Raw genomic sequence first — 23,635 nt, 5'->3', positions numbered from 1 at the left:
TGAAAATAATTAAAACCAATAGAATTAATAGTAAATCAGAGTTTAAAACTGTAGAAATAATATGGTTCTCCACCTGTAACTTTTTTTTTTTTAAATAAACCTATTCGCGAACAGACTTATGGAATTTCTATGGGTTCCATTTGTAAAGTTATAGCCAAAAAATGAAAAGCAATATTTTTAGTTAATTAGCGTGTTGTTAAAGGAAAATAAGGGGTTCCTCTTTACACTATATGATTCATACATTTATAAAAATCCAAGTTCCAAACTAAATATTTAAATTGTCAGTTGAAAAATTTGTCAACAAGCTAAATTTAGCTTAAAACTAAACATTTATTTTGCAAATTAAATATTTTTTACAAACTATTTTAACACAATATTGAATTTGCACACTAAATATTTTGCTCCAAACTTAATATTTAACAAACTTTATTTCAAAACGAAATATTTGACAAAGTATTTAATTTTTAAAAAATAAATATCTAGTTAAAATTATAAATCTCTGAATATTTAGTTTCGTCTACCCCACCTCTCACCCAATGACTGCAGAAGATAGGCACCAGCACCCCTCACAACCTCCCTCGGGATAAGCGTGTTAGAAAATGGATGGAAGGATAAATATTTTGTTTTAAACTTTGATTTTTATAAATGAATGAATGACAGTGAAAAAATAATCCCCTTATTTTTCTCTTACATTGTAAATAACCAAAAATCTTGCTCTTTTTGACTGTGTAACTTTACAAACAGCACCTCTTAAGTTACAGCTTCCATTTGAATTTCTATTAGAGATCCATGTTTGTTTAAATCCAATAAATATAAAACACCAAAATCACTTCTGATTCGGTTTCCTTACGGATTTCTGGGAATTCTTCAAAGAACAAATAAAAGTTCAGTTCATAAGCAGGCTTTCTTTGGCCTTCCCTTATTTCTGATTTGAAAGATATGAATATTTTATTAATCAACTTCTTCATACTATAAGCAGATGCAGTTTCAACTTAATTTACAGTAGGTAATATATCATTCAAGGGCTTATCCAATTGGTCAAATGCCAAAATAAGATGTACAGCAGTATCTTTGCTGAATGGCTGGATATAGATCTTGTGCTTCTAGACCTCACTGAAACAGTGGTCTAAACATCCGAGTAACACTTATTTAGTACCGCTGAGCTGAAAACCTGTGAAAATACTTCTTGGTCTATAATAGTACTTAACTAAATGAGGCCGAAGACTGATTTCATAACAAGGTGCCAGTATGATTATATGAGAGGTTTTTGTGGAGAGAGGAACTAAAGTTGCAATAAACACACAAGAGACTCAGTCCGGTTTTAAAAACTCTCAGTAACTCTATTTCTGTATTAATGTACAACCATTGAAAATTACAGCATTTTTTTATTATTTTTTTCTTTTTTCCATTTTTTTAAATGATCTAACTATCAACAGCCATTTTTCAGAGGTGAGCATCATGAGCTGAAGGAAAACAGAAAACGGAGCAAAAAAAAAGAAAAAAGAAACTCTGGGATGATAGTAAAGGAAGAAGAGAGCATGAGATGGGAGGGAAAACAAATGTTTTTTGTAATGAGGCGTTGGAGTGTGCACACCATCTGAATGTCGGTGGGAGGAGCTGTAGTACTTGATTATGACAAGAGATTAGATCGGTGGAGGTACCTTTAAGAAAGGAGGTTAGATCTTATTCCATCTTCTTTATTTGTGAACATATTTAGGTCATTATTTCAGTATCAGAATGATAATTCTGTATTATTAAGTCATTTGTTTCAGTCATGCTGCAACACAAAATAACAGTAAAAGTTGAAAGAAGAAAAAAAAAAAATGGTGTCATAATTGTAAAGTAGCTGCCTTTCAAATCCCAACATGTTCCTAATCTCTATTGGACTTAAATATCACTACTTTTAGATTTGGTTTGAGAACAGTCTATATTTAAAAAAAAGAAAACAACAAAAAGAAAAAAACAACCAAACAAAAAACTCAAATTGAGTGAGGCTAAATAATGTCTTTGGGAGCTCTTTTAGAATTTAAATCAGGACGTGGCAAAATCGCCATCTTTAAAATGTTTCAATCAAGGGATTAACAAAGGTGCAAGACCTAAAAAGAGGCTGTATATCCCAAAAATACAGATCCAGTGGTTGCATTGTTGCCTTAAAGAAAACAAAAGGTGATTACTCCACCACCTATTCCTCCGCGACACAACAGTACAGGCTGCTCCTTTTAAGCAATAATCCCACCATCACAGGAAAACTATTCAGGTAGATTCTGATCTCCAGCAGGCAACACGATCCCTGTAGTTGCTTGGTCATAGCGATTTTACTCTATTTATCGACACAAAACCTCACAAAATGACCCACAAGATCAGATCTGATGAGTTGAAACAAGTGTAACCACAACAGATGTTGTGTCAAATATATCAAACAGCTGGGAAAGAAAGGAGGGGGGGTCCATACATGACTGACATTCTGTGACCCTGCAGCATTCTGGGTGTAAGAGGAGAGAAAGACAGAGCAGAGGAAGCAAATGATAAGGTTGAGGGAAGCAGGGTAAGTATGACTGCAACAACAGATGATCCTGGTAGGAAGCAAAGGTAGGAAAAAAAAAAGGAGGGAGGATGCTGGTGCTTTGCAGTCGCGATTTGAGCTTCAGGTGTCGTGGAAATCCTTCAGCAGCGTGCGTCGCCTCTGCTCAGCAATGTGCATCTGATTCTCCAAATCCTGCAAAATAAATACAAGATGCTAAAAAAAACCACAGTCCTAAACCAATATAAAAGATGTATATGGAACAAAGTTATGGAACAAAGCACAGTCATACTGAGTATGACTGTGCTTTATTCATGTATTTATTACAAAGTATTAATCAAACCTGGGAGCTGGCTGTGAGACAGACACATCGCAGATGACAGTGCGCTGTGATCACTCCTAAATTAACTTAAAATCCTGAAACCTGCCGACGGAATATGTTCGCTTTTATTACCGGTATCCTGGTGCCTGCAGCTAAAATTATTTAGATGAAAAACACCTGCCAGCCGCCGAGGTGAACCTGGAGGCTGCCCAGCCTAGAGGCTGCTGTTGAAGGGATTTCTGCTGTCGGTGCACCGCTGGTATGTGGGGGTCTGAGCGCGTCCGACAGAAATAGATAATCTGGATGAACTGACTGCAATTATTAAGTTTTCAGGTGGCCTTTCTCACTTAAAAACATATTAAAACTACTTTATTCCCACTGATCACAGCAAATATAGCTGCAAGATTTAGATTATTTAGATGAAAAAACACCTGCCAGCCACCGCGGTGAAGAGGAGGAGACCCGCCCAGAGGCTGCTGTTGAATTAAGTTTTCAGGTAGAAAAATAGAGCGGGAGCAAAACTGAGTATGATTGTGCTTTATTCATGTATTTATTACAAAGTATTAATCAAACCCATCAAAGTCATCATCCTCTGTTTGTGAATTAAACAGCTGCGCTAAATCAGACATGCCAATTTCCCCTTCTTCGCTGTCAGTCACTTTCCGTGCAGCGCGGCTCCTCAGAAATAATGCTGGCTTTTGCAAAAGCTTGAAGAACAGAGCCAGCAGACACGTTAGTCCAAGCATCTACAATCCATCCGCAAACAGTGGCGTAACTTGCCCGGCGCTGCCTTCCACTTATCCTGGACCTGTGGTCTCTGTCGGTCATCCATCGCTCCCACGCCGCTCGCAGCCTTACTTTGAACGGCCGCTTCACACCGATGTCGAGCGGTTGAAGTTCCTTTGTCAGACCTCCCGGGATAACGGCGAGCACAGCATCCATTTGATTCACCTTTTTTTTCTCATCAGCTGTGAGATGGGCACGCAGCGATGGTGATGCGTGGAAAAAAACACCTGTTCTCCTCACATACACCTGCCTCAGCCACGCTTTTATCATCTCCTCATCCATCCAGCCTTTTTCATTTGCGTTAATATCATATGTCATCAGAGCGCTGTGTCTGTCTCGCTGTCAGCTCCCAGATCAGCTTCTCTGATTGGTTGATGCGGCGCGTCCAGCAGCAAAACTTCAATTTTTCCATCTCGAGCAGCAGCAGCGGGTTGGCGGTGCGTCAGATGCTTAAACGCTCCCGACGCAGCGCCTGCTGCTCAAAACGCGCTGCGGGACCTTTTGCTGCACCTATACGCGCGTCAACCGTTGACTTTACATGTAAACTCGCTGCTTCTGCTGCACCTGCTGGTTCCGGTTCACACCGATGTCGAGCGGTTGAACAGCGAGCACAGCGTTAATTTGTTTCCCCATGTTTTTCACATCAGCTGTGAGATGGGCACGCATGGAGTTACATATTAATGGTGATGAGTGGAAAAAAAACACCTGGTCTCCTTACATTCAGCCACTCTTTCATCATCTCCTCAATGAGGTGGTCTCAAAAGTCGCAGTTACAACACACATAGGGCGCACCGCACCAAAGGGCGCACCGCACATTTTTAGGGGGAAAAAAAAGACGTTTAAGTGCGCCTTATAGTCGTGAAAATACGGTACCTTCTCAAGTGATGAGGTTTGTTTACATAGATAATTTTACCGATAGTATTTATTAGTATCTATAGTAGTATTTAGTATCTATTGCTCAGTACCGTCTCAGTTCTTCTCTCTCAACTTGCCGTAGTTACTTTCGAGCGTAATGGGCGATCTCGCAATCGCTAGTTTGTTGGCTCTGGGCTGCCGTAGCGCAAAGATGTCTGCCTCCATGGCTGCGAGACCCGCTCCTATGTAATTATAAATAACGAATTCTAAGGCAACGCAAATATTAAGGTTAAGAGGCTGAGCTCGCAGATGATGATAAATAACATAGTTATGTATAATATATTACATTTCTGACTGTATATCCCTGTAATTATTACACACTGTAGCTTTAAAACACCAAACTATAAATTATGTGGAAATCCTTTATTCACTATAAAAAGACCGTGGTCACTCTTAGATATGGATATAACATTTAAATTCAAACACTCATCAATGGCAGATCAAATCATGTTTATTTTACACCCACGTCACATTAAAGGGTGTTGGTTTGATTAAGAGATCCCAATTCAGGACAATTAATATTTGCACAGAGGATCAGAAAACTGATGCAATCTACACCTGGATGTCTACCAGATTATAGATAGGATAATCCTATTATCTATGCCTCCCCTCTAAGAAGTTATTTTGCACTCTTACCCCTCTATCACTGGCGCTGAGCTCGCATTCTCCTCCTACCACTCCTCTCTCATAGCTGTCAGCCCGCTCCACCTTCCATGAAAGGTTTTCTATCTCTGCTTCCAGCTGGGCCTGCTGGTATTCAAACTGGAAGACAGAACAAGATGTCATTTAAACAGAAACGGTCTGTTTCCCACGAATAACAAGCTTTAATAATTTAGTATTTGAGAGTTGAAACTAAAACCAGCTTCAAGGAGGCCAGAGGTAGAAAAAATTGACAGTGATGGCAAGAAAGAAAAAAATTTAATAGCTTTAGTTTGAATGAATCCTTCAAGAATCTGGACGATTCGGGGAGCACTTCATTATTTTGTCTCTCACCAGTTTCTTGCGCGGTCCAGACTCCATGTAATAGGCATAAGGGTAGGTGTACTGCAGTGTGTAGCGACACTGGAAACAAAGGACAACTCACTTTAGTGACACTATATAGAACGAGGGGAAGTATTTTAGATTACAGTCTTTCAAAATGAGCCAACTCAGCTAAATCAGCTTTGTGCGATCAACTTTAGCACTTCAACTGGAAAACGAAAACAAATATAAGAGAAAGTTTCACAGCCCGATTACAACACCATCTCTCCTGCTAATCGATCAAAGCTACCATCTAACATGCATTTATTATTGCTAAATCACAAGTGGGGAGGATATAAAAGTAGAAAAGGACAAAGGAAAGAAGAATTATGCAATGTTTAGACTATAAGAGCACAGGTCAAGTCTGGAAATGGATCTGTACCTTAGCCAGTAGCTTTGCAGCATTATGCAGGTACTGCCAGTCGATCCAAGTTCCCAGATTGTTCATTACCCTCTCCTGGATTTTCTCCTGGATCCTCTGGTACGTCTGAGCCTCTAACTGCAGGGACTTGTTATGATTCTCCCACTTGTAGGTAAAAAAAATAAAACAAAGATGAATGAAATACATCAAAAACAAGACGACTCTCTCTAAACCAATGGGTAAAAACTGAACAGTAGATAAGGTCCTCAAGCTTTTCAACTTTATTCAATTAAGGGTTCAATTCTGGGCACGCTAACATGTTCATGTCTATCTTAAACTTTAAGATAAAAAGTAGAAGGAATGCTTGGGATGATTGCTATAAAATGCTTTACTGAAATTGCTTGAAAGATCAAATAGAAAGGAGTGCATCTAGAGCAGTTTGATCGTGTGTGATGGTAGATTATCCTTTTTCTCCAAGTGGCTGGTCTAAATTGCGACAAAATGCTCTAAGTAATAAAAATCGAGAGAATTTTACAGTTGGGTGCCAACTGGTCACCTCTAGCAATCCCCAGCTGTGACGTCAGTGTAGTCAAACCTTTTCTCACAGCAACTCTTGAATTGCTTGAATCAAAGATTCAAGTCAATTAGCCAACCATTATAAATACGTCTGCTGTCTCTTCTACTCCTTTAAAGAATAGAAAAGAAAGAAGGAAAGCACCTCACCCTCTCAAAATAGAAGAGGTATTTCTTGAGCGCCTCTCTGGCCTGAGCTTGTTGGCTCTGGTTGACTATATCAGGGTTTTCTTTGTATCGGCTGCACTCATAGTATTCACTGCCATGAGTCTTCCAGTCTCCAAGACACATCCAGCAGAAGTCTATGAGCAGAAAAAAAGCATTAATGGACTCTAGAATATACATCTATGATGCAATACAATTAATAGACAGACTTACCGTGTTTGCACTTGGAGCATTGCTGAAACAAAAGGAGGAGAAATTAATACACCAAAAAGCTGCAGCTGAACTTTAATTAAACCTTGTTCAGGACGGCTGTTAGCTTAGGACATGAGATGGAGTCAGAAACATATTTCGTAGTACTTTCTCTGATTTCACTCACCATGTGATTACACCCTCCATTCTTTTCGATGCAGATATTGCACTTTGGACACTGGGAAAAAATAAATAAATGGATTATTATCTCAAACCTTGTCGGATAATAACAGTGGTCGCATTATATAGAAATACATTGGCAATCTTTTCCAGTACACAGTATGCATCTGGTGCATGAAAATAAAAAGCAGTCAGAAAGTGGCTTCGTGTGCAGCGATCGTACATCTTTAGTGTGTGCGCTGATGTAGTTTGCAGTCTCTGAGTCATCGGCACATTTAGTCAGCCATTTACGAATTGTTGCGCAGTCTGTGGGCGCGTGGTACATCTGGCGGCATTTGAAGCTGGACGACAGAACAAAAAAAAGTTGCATTTTAGCTGAAATTTAGAAATGTCACAGAAAAACATAGATGGAGTTTTTTTAGATGTTAGTTCTTTTTTTTTTTTTTTTTTTTTTTTCTTATAAATTTTATGATTGACCAATTTGTACTGAAATCTTCCGTTAAAGCTCAGTATTTAAACAAGTCTCTGTGTTTCGTACCAGAAGACTTCACTGCAGCAGCTGCACTGCACTCTGCGCGCCCTGGGCTCCTGCACCTTGATGACAATGGGACAGTCTGCACCCGGACATAACTGCAATTGGAAGTGACTCTGTGGAACAAGAACATAAGGAATGCCATTTGAACATACTATCATACTGTGCTTAATATTTAGATCAATTGTTGATCTAATTGTTTGAAATCATTTGTTGATGGCATAAAATGGACAGTGAATTATCAAAGAGTGAGGGAACCAGTAATTCTAACATTTCAAATGAGAAGCCATCAGTTGTATAAATCTGTAGACAAACTGAGTGAAATGTTAATACCATCTATTGCTATTCCAATTTATTAAAGCATCAAGCAAGCAGATTTAGCAGACAGACAAACAGATAATCACCCACCTCGACATAGTCTCTGAAGAGGTAGCGTCTGTATTTATCCTTTAGCTCCTCTCCTGGCAGCAGTGGGAGGACAAAGTCTTCTGGCATCTGCAGCGAACAGTCCTGAGCCATACATGAGATACCTGTAAACACAAACATTTTTATTAAAAGACTCAAAACTCTCACAGACCACACAAGCAGCAGCGGTTTCCATATATTCCAACACACTGATACCAGTAGTTATTGTTCAGTGGACTGACACTGATGAGGCCAAAGGACCAATACCTGGCTAAACTAGCTTCCACAAAGGGTTCACCTTTAGAGGCCCTGTCCCACAGAGAGTCATTGTGTAGTTTAAAGCTAAATTTTTTAAATTAAGAAGATGGTAAGAAGTACAACTGTGTACATCCTCCTATGACTCCAAATACAGCTGTTCTGGGAGGATTTAGGGAAGCTGGTCAGGCTTCATGAGAAAACAGCTAAACTGATGGAAATCCTGAAATAAAACTTCCAAAGGGAAAAAAAAGGCTTTTTAAATAAAAGCTAGACTGCTTCTGATCAAAGCATATTATTGTCCTCACCTGACCAGACAGACTGATTAACACAGGGCTTAAAGCTACAGTGTGTAATTTTCAGCGACATCTAACGTCCAGACTGCAGACCGCAGCAACATGAACATCTCCCCCCCACCGCTTCTCCCCCCCAACAGTACGGCGAGTGTTACGGGACAGAATGTCTTCCACGACGTCCGCATCACCTACCTTCTCAAGTGAGGAGGTTTGTTTACATAGATAATTTTACAGATAGTATTCTCAGGCATAATATTGCCATCTATTGTTCAGTACCGTCTCAGTTCATATCTCTCAACTTGCCGTAGTTACTTTCGAGAGTAATGGGCGATCTCGCAATCGCTAGTTTGTTGGCTCTGCGCTGCCGTAGCGCAAAGATGTCAGCCTCCATGGCTGCGAGACCCGCTCCTATGTAATTATAAATAACGAATTCTAAGGCAACGCAAATATTAAGGTTAAGAGGCTGAGCTCGTAGATGATGATAAATAACATAGTTATGTATAATATTACATTTCTGACTGTATATCCCAGTAATTATTACACACTGTAGCTTTAAGTCAGCCTGGTAAGCCTCAAAACTCTGTCTACATCAGAGCGAACCAATCACAGCGTGGAAGGCGGCCCATAAAACAACAGAGCTTTCCTATAACCATAAAAGCAAAGACTGCAACAGAGAAATGTTTTAATAATGCCCCTTATTAAGTCCAAAAAAAGAGCTGTTTATCTCTTAAGTTTCACCAACTTGCTGCATAAAAAAATAAAAAATAAAATTTTGTGTCAAATCCGATTGGTTCTAAACTGTTTCTGCTGATTGTTGGTCTTCCCTGTGAAATAAGGCTCTACCCACCCCTTTTCAGACCGGTATGCTATCAATGGCACAAGTCATTATGGCTAGGCTAGGCTGGAATATAACAGAACAGAATATCCCTTTATTGTCCCAAAATGTGGAAATTCTGGTGTTTACGGCAGCAAAAAGATTATAGGAAAAAAAAGGTCACACAAATGTGGACCTTAGAAAAATTTATAAGAATAACATAATAGTGAAGAGTTAATACTGTACTGTAAAGTGTTTTAACAATACAAAACTGTGCACCTGGAGAATAAATAACCAATATCCAGCTATGGACATTTTTACAGTAATGGATATTTGAAAATAGCAGCAACATCAGAGATGTGCAAAATGACAGCAGCATGTTTGAACAGTAGCTTGAATAGAATAATAAAATCTGCTCCTAATTCCCAAGGAGAATCTTTTAAAAGACTTAAAAATTATCCGCAACAGATGCTTTCTAATTTGACTGACATCATTAGATGTTGGCTGTGGAAGGAAAAAACAATCTGATTTGTAGAGGTAACTGCAGGACAAGGTGGTTCTATAAACTATTAAGATTGGGCTGACAGTAGGGTTGTCAAAAGTATCGAACCTCAAAAAAGTATCGATACTGAAATGTTAAATCCGGATACAATACTCGTTTTTAAAAGTATCGATACAGTGCCGTCACCAGTGACACCTAAGCAGTCATTCATCTAAAGTGCAGAATAGAGGACAATGCACTTTCAGAACACTGTGTGATTGAATAATTCTGTGCACTTTTCAGTTTCAGACTTTTTTTTTGTAAGTGGTGGAGCTGCCGAGAATTATTTTTGTTTCTTAACTGGTTTGGCTAGTGTCATTGTTATGTGTGCAAAGCATAGCCAAGGAAGGAACACTTAATTTGAATTTTATAAGTTTTTTATCAAGCTTGCTCAATATTATGCACAGCATACAACCTTTATTGTGTTTATTTATTATATTTTATTTATTAATGAAAATATTTCTGTAGACTTTTGGAGTCTTTGTTTTTATCCTTGTGGTATCGAAAATGGTATCGAGTATCGAATATTTTCCTTAGTATCGGTATCGAGTTGAAAAGTTTAGTATCGTGACAACCCTAGCTGACAGATTAAAAAAAAAAAAAGAAAAAAAGCCATATTTTAAGAAATTCCCTGCTTCACACATCAATTTGCTACTTTTAGCCGTTTCATCACAATCTTCAAAACACTCATTAAAATTTCACATAATGTGACAAAATATAAAAGGAAGGTTCATGTTTATGAACACTACTTAGCCTGGTGTAAAGCAAAGATAATCAGCTCTAAGTTAAACTAAAAAAAAAGCACCAACTAGGTAAATCTGCACCAGGGGGCAGTGATTGGACATAGTGCTGTAGAGAAGCTGCAACTTAATGGTTTGTTATTTAGTAAACGTGATAAGCAACCCTGGAAGATCCCTGCTGTTTTGTTTGGTTTGAAAACAACCTGGTTTCTACCGTTAGCATGGACTGGGGTTAATGGTCATTTTAAATCTGTCCTTGTTGCAGCCAAAACAGACAATCGTCTGGCTTAGACCAATGTGTTACACTGAATTTATCAGGGAGGTCATACAAAAAAGAAGAATGTTCGATACAAATAGGCTTTAACTTCAGGAAAACAACAGTGTGTGTGCATTACTAAAGTGTACGCAGTTTACCACAGAGAACATTGCACAACTTTATACCCATCTATGTGCACGCCTACACACTCATTTGCTGACAAGCACTTTCACACGCTGATTTTCATCAGGCTGCTGCAACAGCACGCTTGCCTTGTAAAGTTAAATCCAGATGGTTCTCAACAAATCTCCACTAAAAGCTAAAATATTTTTATATATTTTACTTGACCACGTATGAAGAAACCTATATTAAAAAGAAAACTGCAGCAATGAATATGACGAGCAGAGCATTTGGACAGTGTCTGTATACTCTGAGGGACCTAACCTTTACCCCAAAACACAAACAGAATGACTCAGCCCAACAATACCAGCAGGATGACAGGAGAGATACGCTCTCACTCACCCACTCCCATGCCATCTTTGACGAGTACGGTGCAGTGCTGCTCCCAGCATGCTTTACAGAAGGAGTGCTGACAAGGCAGGGCCAGCAGGGAGTCCCTCCGTACGACCTGTAGACACACACCACACTGGAGGGACTGAGGGGCCTGAAACACAGAATAAAAGGTAAACACATGCAGTAATGGTAGTGGTCTTCTAATACTTATCTTAATATATGCCAATATTTCATAAAAGCTGATTAGGGTGGATTTCATCAATCTGTTCTGATCGGCCTTCCTGTTATCGGTTGTAAATGCTGCTCTCTCAACTACAGACAAGTTTTCCAATACCATAGAATCCATGTGCTTCTTTAAGTCCTTCATTGATTCTGAAAACCCTTTAAGCCGGGCATACACTGTGCGATATTTTCAATCGTTGCACGCAGCTACTGCTTAAACTATACGACAAAGCCACAGGGTTTAAAAGTACATAGGTCACGATGAATGTTCTCACACTGTGCAGCACGACACTCTGATGCGATCTTACGTTGGCCAATTGAATTTTAAACATGTTCTATCTTCTCTCGACCTTACAATTCCTGATCGGGAGGTGGTCATGAGAGGCCGATCGCCCTTCGCTACCTCTTGTAAACTACACAACACAGGACACACAATGAGGCTGAAACACGACCTGAACTCAAAAAACTCTCTCACGACTGGAGAATCGGCCCGAAAAGCGGGGGGGCGTCTGCGTAACCCAAATTTGCTGCACATCTAGGATTATATCAGCAGGTTTGTATACAACTCTTAGAAATGTATTACTGTCATTTTTGGATGATATGAGGAGGTATTTAGATGCTGGAAAGAACTTTCTTTCGTACTTCTACGTGTAGTGTGGTGTTGTAATCCTACAGCCTGTGCTCTACACTGCCCCCTAGAGCCTTACAGAATATAAGGTACATCGGGGAAAAGCAGCAACAAGTATAGATGCCATAAAAACAGTTTTAACTGCATGCCTAGTGTCTCATTTTCATGCAGAAAGTTGATGAGTCAAACAAAAACCAAGCTTAACTTCTACTAACCGTAATAATAATTATACATCTAGCACCTGAACAGAATAATCAGTATATTCTTTCCATAAATTATACACACAACTAGACAAAAAAAAAAAAGTGCAACAGCGAAAAAGAAAGAAGTCATACTCACAGTGGCTATTCTGCATGTGCTGCTGGGCTGGACCAGAGCGTCTGACAAAAGCTGAGAAGAATTGGACTTACAACTGTATCAAAAACAGACAGAGAAAGGATAAAAGTGAAAATCAAAGAGAAGAAATAATATAAATTAAACAGAACAGAACACTGCTCTCACAAACTAGTTTATGCTATTGCATAACTTTGAAAGACTAATGTGTGAAAAGCTGTGTCTGCACTACAAAGTTTCTTTCAGCTGGAAAAATATTCAATTTTTATCACTTCAAATGTCACAAATGCTAAAAACAGTGATCGCCATTAAATATAAATCATAATACAAAATAAAAGGCTTGAAAAGTCAAGTAATGAAATAAAATATAGCAACCAGGATAATGAGAAACAAATTATAAGAAGAAAATCTGAGTGACTCAGGATACATGACAGATAAATCACCAACAGAAGGAGGTATGAAAGAAAGACAATTCAGTCTGGAATGAGAAGTTAGTTAAAATAAATGAATAAAAGACATACGCGTCCAGTATTTGTGCAACCTGCCACTGGAAATGCACTAGGATCAGTTTTGCTACCGATGGTGAAACCTGCGAGAAAAACAAAAAAACAAATTATGGTTTTAATTAGGACGGAAACAATTAATTGGATTTATCAACTTTTTTTAGTAATCGATTAGTCGGCAACTGGAGTATAGAGATTGCAAAATATGCCTTCAGTTGACAAAGCAACACAAACTGAACAGTAATTATACCAAAATTATATAAAGAAAAAAAAAAAGTTTGTGTATATATATATATATATATATTTATTTACGGTATTGGGGATGGAACGATTTATGAAAACCGTCTGAACCGTTCGGTTCGACTGTCTCGGTTCGGTTCGCGTGTGTTGCGTTCTGTTCATGCGCTGCTCCTTTTTCTCATAGGCGAAGCGTTTACACTCCAGAGCAGAAGGTGGCGGTACTGCGACCAAAGCCAACCACCAGTAGTAAACAAGAAGAAGAAGAAGCAAAGCAGAAAAAAATCAGTTACTGTGGAGAATTATGTGGGTATGACGAGTGGGAAAGAACAGGAGTTGGAAGACGCGCCAGCAGCACTTTATAGTTCTGCTGTATGGGACCACTTTGCATTTAGAGTGACCTACGATGACGGCGGAAAGAAAGTTGTGGATAAAAGTGCAACAGTGTGCAAGCATTGTGCAACACGTTTTGTTTATGCTAACAGCAACATGACCAACATGTCATGCTAACCCCGAAATCCCACATACTCTGTCAGCGCTCCACCCCGCTGCGCTGCGCTCCAGACCGCCTGCACAAAGCAAAGCCTACAGCCTCCACTGTGGCTCCCGTCCGCTCCACGTTCCTTGGAGACCGTAGAGGGCATGCGCAAGATGATTAAATTCAAAGCAGCAAAACATGCGGAAATGAACCATGGTTTCCGTGGTTCATTAAAAATAATTACAATTCATAAATTTTTTTTTATTTTTTTGTATTAATTGCATAAATTTTTTATAATTTTTATAAATTTTTTAATTTTTCGGTGTAACAATAAACATATACCGAACCGGAAACCGTGAGACAAACTCCAGCATGCAACCTGTGTTTGTGTGAGAGAACAAAGCGCTGCAATGCAGAATGGAACATGAGTCAATAGATTCACCAACAGTAAACATGCTGTGTTTATGTTGTTACTGAGAGAAGCAGTCTTGGGGTTAGCCATTTTTAGGTATGAGAAAACCGATTCTAAATAAATTCAGAGAAAGAAAATAAAGGTGAGCAGCTGTCTAAAAACAAAACTACTTTCTAGCACATCTGGAGGATCGTCTAGGACTGGGTTTTTCAACCCTGGTCCTCAAGGCACACTGCTCTGCATGTCTTGGATGTTTCCAGACTGTCACACACCTGATATCAATTGATAGCAAATTAACAAATTCTTTTGGAACTCCAGTTATTTGAATCAGGTGTGTTGAAGCAGGTAAACATCTAAAACATGCAGGGTAGTGTGCCTTGAGGACCAGAGTTGGAAAACACTGGTCTAGGAGTCAGACTGCGATGGAACAAACCTTTAAACCCCTGTCACACCTTGCCGATTTAAGGCTGGTTTATGCTCAGAAACTAGGTCGTCTGCATTATGTGTCGTGGTGAACACAAATGTGCTCCCACCCCTTCTGCAGACACTACGGTGCACCTCTCCAAAATTGTAGGTGACCACAGACAGTGCCTCTGATTGGTCAAATCTACCTCCGCTCTACACTATTCATATTTCCTGTTTGGTACCTTACTGGCTTGTTTTGTTTGCATGACCGCCATTGTGGAAAACGACTGGTTAAGAATGACCAGCTAGAAGAGCGAGGTACGTGAGAACGTTGGGACCCTTTTTCCACCTGGATCCCCGCTCTATTTCGCCCTCATGTCCCTTCCTCGGTGCCTCGGCCGTATCTAGACCCACAGCTAGTTCATGATTCTCCCTCTTGCGATGTGGCATGGAATAACATAGCACAGACCACGCTCAATATTGGGCTTAAATCAAAAATATCTGCAACATGCTCACTGCGACAAACTGCTGCAGGAGTGTAACCAGCCCTTTAGCCAGCATGTGCCGGACGTACGGCTAATCTGGGAAAAACGCTGGGATACGTTGAATAAGTTATGGTTCATTTTTGTACAAGTTATGAACACGCTGCCACACGTCAACATAAGGCAACTACGTCAAGAAATTTTGAGCATCAAAAGTTCAAGATGACAGCTCGACGCCTTTCTAACTTACAGCTACTGTTTAATGGCGTATCGGCAGCATTTTAGTATAAAAGGAGGTTCACAGGAGAAAACCGTCTGTTCTCCTCCAGACGTCATCCCCATCATAGGGTGAGCGTGAAGGCGTGTGTGATGGATACTTCCTGCATTCACGCTCATGGCCAACAAACTTCCTAGCAGACATGATGCTGAATCTGCTGTGACTGCAAAACCTTTTTTTCTTTTCCTTCTCATTAATTTATTTATTCTTTTATTTATTTTTTTGCTGGGTGGTAAACAACAGCTAGATTAATACTGCGATCAAAGACACCTTTTAAAGCAGGCTGGGCTCCTCCAGGCTCATTGCTGCTCCCCTCAGCACACTGGCTTGTGACATTTCATGGGTATTATGCTGCTGTGCGTTATGCATAAGTTAGGCTGTCGTTATAAGTTTTGGACTCTTTATGAATACGCTATGCAAACGCCCAAAATTGAAAAAAATGCATAGAAAGCTCTTCGTACCCCAGCGTTTCAGGAGATTCTGGGACATCAGGCATACGCTGTCTAAATTGGCAAGGTTTCACATGGGCTTTAAATTGTTAACAGTCAGGTTGTAGAAAGTACAGCAGCATTGCTCTTTCATCCCATAAAGCTTTCAGTTTTGGTCTGTTGTGGAAAATACAGCTTTACAAATCTTTTAAGAACTTAAACTTGAAGGTTCTACATTTTCTAGGAAGTGCACATGGAGTCTGTTGTTTTAGTAACCCAGTAGACAGCTAAAGAGAGTTTTTAAATGTCAGCAGAGCGATTTAAGCTCTACCACAACAAATAATCGGTCCTTTCTGATCCAGCAGTGCAATAATTCGCAGATTTGATGGAGGGGGGGTCTTTAAGATTAACCCAGATTTGTTGAGAGGCCGGGTAATATGCTATACATTACTTTTTTTTTTTTTTTGCAGTAAAGCAAATTATTTAAACAGAAGTGGAGATAAAAGAAAAATTCAACAATTGTGAATGTTTGATATATTACAACTTATGCGACACTTTGAATCAGGATACGGCTTAATTGTTTAAAGGAGAAGTCCGGTCATATTCAGAATTAAAACTTCTGAAAGTACTTTAAAACTGAAATTATTAAATACTGTTCAATTAATGTTAAGCGTTTTTAATTAAGAGTAATTTTAATTTGAATGTGCTTTATCGGAGACATCCATGTTGGTCTACTGCCACTACTACCGATTTGTGACGTCACGGTGCGGTATCGGCTGTTGAGGAAGTCTTCAAAATTTTGGATTCATATTATTAGTTTTTTTCTCTGGCCAGAAGTTTGATGGCAAATCCCCCCTCATCAATTTAGCAATCCAACCCATCTGTGGTGGATCATGAATTGAAATTAATTGTTTAGTAGTTCCCATTGATTTTCCTTGTAAAGCGGGGAGAATAGTGCTCGGCTTACCCCATCGTGACATCACTGCTGGAAGATGTCAGGAGTGAGGTGTTACTATATTTGGGTAAAAATGGCCGATCCTGGACTCAGTTATCGCAACGAAAGTTATTGCTTTTATTCTTATACTAATTATCACTAAATTCATTAAATCACAGAAAAATTATTAGTTTTAGGTGTAAACAATGATCCATTGATCATTCCTTGCTGACCAGACTTCTCCTTTAAAGGCTCTGGAGATTTTGCAGAGGTTAGTTCCTGCTGTGTTAAGAGCCAGCAGGTGAGAATGCTACATTTCTACAGGTTGGTAAAATAAAAGAAGGTTGAGGCGTTGAATTATCCATCTTCCTGCCATCCCAGCAGCTAATGACCATTTATGTTAACATGAAAGACTAGATAAACGTAATTTAATTAGTGTTTTCTTTACAAAAACTTTTTATTTTTTAGAATTTCTGCACCATCTCTGAAAAAAAATATCTTTGGAGATTTTTTTTTTTACAATGATGTAGTTAACTGAGCCTGAACTCACCTTCAGAGCAGCAGCAACACTGTTCACTTCCTCTATCAACACATGCTGGCTCTCTTTGTACGTCAAACAGGTGAACTGGTACTCCTCCGGGTCGAAAGAATCAGCGCCCTGTTGCTCAACGTCATTTGCCACCCCATCATAATAGCCTGCGATATCTCCCTGATCATCTTCCTCTCCTCCGTCGTCATCCTCCTCTTCCTCAGAGTTAACCCCAAAGTCTTCCTCATTGCTGTCCGACGCCTGGCTGTTCATGTCCACAGACATTCAGTCGATTGTGCCAATCACCCAGACAGGTAGACAAGTCGCCTACCTGTCGGATTGAAGATGTCCAGTTATGGCTGGAATGGTAAGACCGAAACTACCCCCCCACCTTTTTTCTTCTTGCCTTCTTTCCACTTTGGTCACCGTGTGGAGAGAAGCTCCACCCCCCTCCTGTCTGACTGAGGCGCGATGGAGCGCACTCAGCAGCAGCGGAAGAAGCAGAAGAAGTCGCACTCTCCGTCACTCATTTGGAAAACAGCTTTCAGCACAATCTGAAGAGGGTGGAAAGGGAAAAAAGGTAGAGCAGGGGGTAAGAAGAGTAAATTTGAAAAGTGGAAAAGGTTGCATCCCTTCTTATTATGAGGCTTATTAACATACAAACATCTTACTAAACAATATCACATAAGACAATGATATATATTGCATATTTCATATTGCATATTAACACACCCACACTTAATACATTTTTTTAAACTGATAAAAAAAAATCAGAAGCTGGAGAAAAATGTGAAAATATTACTTTGAAAAGCTTCTATATGCAGAAGTAAAAAAAAATACTCTGCTTATTCTGAATCAGTATAATTCAAGAACAGCACTTAATTATCTTACACATACCTCATTAAAACATTCAGACTCTGATTAGGGCAGGTCATGAGTGCAGCAAGTCAACCCAGTCCCGAAACACCAAAATTAGATCCAGACAGTCACTTTACCGCTATCAAACTAAACACTACTCTAACTTCTTCTTTTTTGAAATTCTGTGTAAGGTGTGTGAGATATAAAGGGAGTCCTGAACTGCATGAAAAAACATGTCGTAAACCTGTTTTTGCTAAAATCCCAGGGGTCATTGAATGTCTGTCTCTGAGTCTCTCTCATATAAAATGCACAGCAGTTGGTCTTAATTATAACTATTACTTTAATTTGTAAATCTGAATTATTCGGAAAACAGTCCACTGACAATAAAAGTTTTATAGCTGTCAAATAACTAAACCCTCTTATTTAAGAGCCAAATGCTTGCATCAGTGCAGGTTTTACTAGTGAAAGGTTATTTACATAGTTTATAATTTAAATAATTTTTTCCTATAATCAGACCTGTAAGAGTTGTGCACCGCTGCTCTAAGACTTCTAACAGCCTGAAATAGATGATACGAAACAAAGCAGAGAGTCTTTAAAGTTTATTCAATTTATTTTTTCATTTCAATATGCACTAACAATAAAATACAACTAAATATTTATATCAAAACTTTTTTTTTTTGTCTTTTTACATAGCTGCGGCAAAGACTCTTCACAATCTTTTATCTTTGTTTCCCTGAGATTAATCATGTGTTTTTCAGTGGGAATAAACCATTGACCTCAGACATACATGTGAGCTTTTAAAGAGATTATTTAAATTTAGAAACACCAATGGCTTCACCAACATCAGATGCACTTGAGCTAGGAGCTTGGATGGACCCAATTTATCAGGAAGAGTACGCTTTTTTTTTAAACAACAAAACAAAAATAAAATACACTTTCTATCGACTATCAATTATTATTATTAATTATTTGAAGAATACTTGAGAGAACAGTAAAAGAAAGCTCAGGTGAAATATCTTAGTTCGTAATTTTATTGGTGTAACTACGGTGTAAAAAAAAAAAAAATTTACGAGGTCAATTGGCAACGAAGTTGAGATATGACTTTGCAAATATTAATCTGGCGAGGAAAGAAGTGGGAAAGCAGCCAGTGGGTCCCGGTGCCCGTCCAGCCAAGGACTAGTGTTCACATTCCGTCCGATCCGAGTTAAAAATAGTCAGCAAAGTGGGTGACACACATCCCGCTGGGCTAATGTAACACAGCGACTCAGAACAGGTTAGATAACAGCTTTTACTCAACTCTATTGGTGGGCTCGGAACGGAAACGTAAAGTGTAAAAACCGATTAAAACATTTAATTAATAAAAAAAGGATAGAGGTTGGTATTTTCAGTCCCATATCGGGTGTGAAGTTAAGAGCCCTGAGTGGCTGCCTGGCTGTTAGCAGGGTTAGCTTCAAGGTTAGCATGCTGTAGTTCTGTTCAGCAGTTTCAAGCTGTGCCAAAACCCCAAAACACGACGAGTTACACAAAAGAGGAAACATAACAGGAAGCGTGCGAAAGTTTACAATAATTTTAATTTAAGATGTTAGCTAAAAAAAAAAAAAAAATGGCAGAAGAAGTAGCAAGCTCTCATTCCCCTCACCCTCCGCCTCTCACCTACTCTACTCCGGGGACTGAGATGTAAACAAGGCCCGGTGCAGCTCCGGAGTAAACACATCCATTTAAACAGTCGCGGTGTTTGTTTCCAAAGCAAAAATCCAGGCGATAGTTACCTCTCAGAGCAGAGCTGGCTCGGCCTGCTGGGACAGCAGACAGCTGGTTTTGTGTGGGGAAATCCTATAGAGCGATTTTCACTCTTTAGCTTGGCTCCAAGGCGGAAGGAGGATGGTTGCAGAGGTGCTTATCAATTACGTCACTTCCGCCTTTGCTCCCCCCTGTAGGATCTCCTCATTTTATTCTAATCCAATAAAAACAAAGAAGCCTAAAGCCTAAACTTTAATTCCTAAAACTCGAGAAGAAATAAACATAGAGGATTTCAGTCCAGTAATAAGCAACAAATAAACAAATAAAAAGTGAGATAGAAACAGAAAAACAGACATATATTGCCATCTCTGAATTAGATTCATGATAACAAATCAGAGAGACACGTTAGATTAAAAATATTGATCAAAGTGTCTTTTTTAAAAATGTGTTATTAATTTAATAAATTAATTCCATAGTTATAATAAAAAAAATAATCCAAAAAATATTTGGAATATTATATAAGGCAAATTATACATAAATCTTTCAATAACTTTTTATAGCATTCCTTGTTTCTGTGATATAGTACATAATGTCTGATGTAAACAACAGATTTGTATATATTGGAGAAGGTTTTTTTTTTTTTTATCTCATTAACTCAAATTGGCATTTGGAGTCCCTGCCACTGACGTATTTTCAATGATGGCAATAAAACAAATAAATTCATTGTGAAATGAGTGCAAGAGAAAAAGATCTAAAAAAAAAAAAAAGGGAATAAGACTTTTTTTTTTTTTTATATATATATATTTATTTATATTATTTATTTACCAAATTGCTTGTATTAAAAGATATTAAAATGTAATGATTATTTAATGATGATTTCATGTTGGTTTACAAATGGAAGACTGAAGAAGGATTCTTGCTGCTACTTTAAGAGCACGCTCTGTGTTGCACATCTGACAGCCGTTTCATCAACAAAAACAAGTACATTATAAAACCCCAGAGCATGTGAGATGCTTTTGCGTGTACATTGATTGTGTTGCATACTGAGTGCCTACCGCCCTAATGTCATGCTATTAAGTATACTCATGCTCTACTAATGGCCCATAAATCACTCATCTGAAAGATCCAAATCAGGCCTACTGTACAATTCACAAATTCCATAGGTTGAAGTGAAACTGTGAACATTAATGCATCTCTCCAGTTAGATAAGATAACTCACTGGAGGCACTAGAGGAGTTAGTGCTACATTTTTCATGCATTATCATCTAATGTGCATCTTTGTTGCAAATGAGAATAAGAGGGTTGAGTGCCAGAGGTAAATGAAGAGGTAATTGGTCAAGAGTTGCTGAGGAGGTAGATTTAATGCACTTAACGCTGCAGCAGTTTACATTTTATTTTCAATAAATATATACAATTTTTCTGTTTATTTATTCAGTTATGGTTTTAATAGCACAAGTTTTCACAGAAAAGTTTAAAAAGGCAGGCTGTTGATTTGATGCCTTAGCTATCATTTGCCAGTGTTTTGTGTATAGCATATAGCACACAAAAAAACAGCCCTCTGTTCAAATTAGACAGACTTAGACAACTTTTATTGCCATTTTGCATATACAGAGTTTATACAAAGCGAAATTTCGTTTTGTTAAGCTCTCATTACATTTCCATTTCTTAAAGTGCAGCAGTGATCAAATGTAAACAGTATGTGAGGAAAAAAACAATGCAAAAAAACACATTGATATAGAAGTTCAGGGCACTAAATATATATGGTGCAATCATGCAGTGCTTTGGTTTGGTTTTATCATTTTAATTCAATCTGTGACATGATTTAGAGATTTTTCAACATTCAGCAGTCTAATGGCAGTGGGGAAGAAACTGTCTGAATTAAATCTGCTGGACCTGCATGGAATGCTTTGAAGCCTCTTCCCAGAGGGCAGCAGGGAGTGGGGGTGTGAGGGATCAATGATAATGCTAAGTGCCAGGGACACGCAGCGCTGTAATGAAATATCTTTTATAGAGGAAAGAGAAGCCCCGATGATCTTCTCTGCTGTTCTCACCACCCTTCTCACCTTCCTCCAGTCTGAGGCACTGCAGCCTGCACACGACACAGTGAGACAGCTGGTCAGAACGATCTCTATGGTGCTTCTGGAGAAGGTAGTAAGGATGGGTGGGGACAGGTGGGCTCTCCCCATCCTCTGCAGGAAGTACAGGCTCTCCTGTGCCCTTTTGACCAGTGAGTTGGTGTTCATAGTCCAGGTGAGGTTGTCTGGGATGTGCACCCCCAGGGATTTGGTGCTGCTGACCCCTTTTAGAAGCTGAGCTGTTGATGAGCAGTGGAGCGTGGTTAGGCCGGTTCTTCGTGAAATCCACGATGTAGTGGTCCCTATCCTGCTGGATTTGAGATCCTACGCCAGCCTTTGATGGGTTTTCTTCAAAGACCACCCTGCAGTTCCATCTGTTCTAAGTATTTTCTCCATCCCAAATAGGAAAAGCATTACACACAGCATAATGCTTCTATTCCAAAAAAGTAAAAAAAAAAAACATTGGACCATCCAGGAGGCTTTCTCAATTCAAAATGTCTGCAGTAGCGTTTAAGTTACAGGCTTATAGAGTAGCCAAAAGACAGGTACACTCCTTAGTAATGGGGAGTCGTTGAGGTTGATGTTGGCCTGCAGAACTCGATACTGATTCTAAAAAGGGAGTCGTTAGGGTTTCTGTTGGCCTGGCTGACCAGGCGAGATGTTTTGGTCCCCTGCATGGAGATGAAGATTGAGATGATATCGGGAAGGAATCAACTCTATTGCTGTGTTGTAGGATTTTGAGAGCTGGAGCCTGAGTCCACCCCCTCTGTTTAAGGTTGGTTTTTCTCTCTTAACGTAAATTGCTTCCTTCACACTGCTTTCAAACCATTTATCCTCCTTGTCTAAAATGTGAACATTCTGGTCCTCAAATGAATGTCCTCTGTCCTTAAGGTGCAGGTGGACAGCAGTCTTGTCCCTAGGAGGTCGCTCTTCTGTGCTGAGCCATGCGTCTTTGGAGAGGTTGTTTGGTTTCTCCAATATAAAGATCAAAGCTTTTCTCACTGCATTGAACTGCATAAACCACTCCACTTATATTAGGTCTGGGGGTTTTGTTTTTAAGATGCACTAGTCTCTGTCTAAAGGTCTTGTTTGGTTTGAAATGTACTGGGATTCTGTGTTTGGAGAAAATCTTTTTGAGTTTTTAGACTCCAGTAACATGGGATGGTGATGTCTTTGCGTTTAATCTTCTCATGGTTATGTTCTGCTGCGTGACTTTTAGATATATAGTGTTCTCCTGCTTAGACAGTTATCTTCTGTCATTCTCCAGCCTGCTGCAGTCTCTATTTCCTCTCAGTACTCTCCTTAATTTGCTTCATCCATCCTCCCATTAACTCTGACCACATTCCCTGTCCCTGCGCCACGTCGCAATGCAGGCAATATGATGTTTTACCACAAGGATGTGTTCAGTTAGATGTCCAATGCAGGAAGGCCAATAAAACATCTTAGACCCTGAAAACAGATAGTTGCAATAGATTCTCTTGAGAGGTATTACAGCTCAAGAGGCTGCATACTAATGTACACATCACATCTTCAAGATCTTAGTTTGCAAACTAAAAAAAAAGTGACTTTATTTTGCTTCGTCTTTAGATGCATGCACTACTTCCAGAGATGGGAAGTAACGAAGTACAAATACTTCGTTACTGTACTCAAGTAGATTTTTCTAATATTTTTACTTTACTTTACTTTACTACTTATTTTTATGGCGACTTT

General features: G+C 39.1%; 1 protein-coding gene across 1 annotated transcript; it reads right to left on the bottom strand.

The window, feature by feature from the left end:
- Window positions 1-1,314: 1,314 nt before the first annotated feature.
- Window positions 1,315-20,015, bottom strand: arih2 (ariadne homolog 2 (Drosophila)). Its single transcript, XM_038293849.1, has 15 exons — window positions 19,880-20,015; window positions 17,274-17,806; window positions 13,089-13,156; window positions 12,574-12,646; window positions 11,394-11,535; window positions 7,973-8,094; window positions 7,571-7,680; window positions 7,256-7,373; window positions 7,040-7,090; window positions 6,877-6,898; window positions 6,649-6,800; window positions 5,947-6,090; window positions 5,538-5,606; window positions 5,181-5,306; window positions 1,315-2,716 (listed from the first exon to the last, which is right to left on the bottom strand). Exons 2-15 carry the CDS (start codon window positions 17,535-17,537, stop codon window positions 2,645-2,647), a joined length of 1,533 nt encoding a protein of 510 aa, XP_038149777.1. The 5' UTR covers window positions 17,538-17,806; window positions 19,880-20,015; the 3' UTR covers window positions 1,315-2,644.
- Between the last annotated feature and the right edge of the window lie 3,620 nt (window positions 20,016-23,635).

Source organism: Cyprinodon tularosa, unplaced genomic scaffold (genome assembly GCF_016077235.1).
Source record: "Cyprinodon tularosa strain WSP-4 unplaced genomic scaffold, ASM1607723v1 ctg330, whole genome shotgun sequence".
Taxonomy (NCBI): Eukaryota; Metazoa; Chordata; class Actinopteri; order Cyprinodontiformes; family Cyprinodontidae; genus Cyprinodon; species Cyprinodon tularosa.
This window is presented reverse-complemented; position numbering and strand designations above follow the sequence as displayed.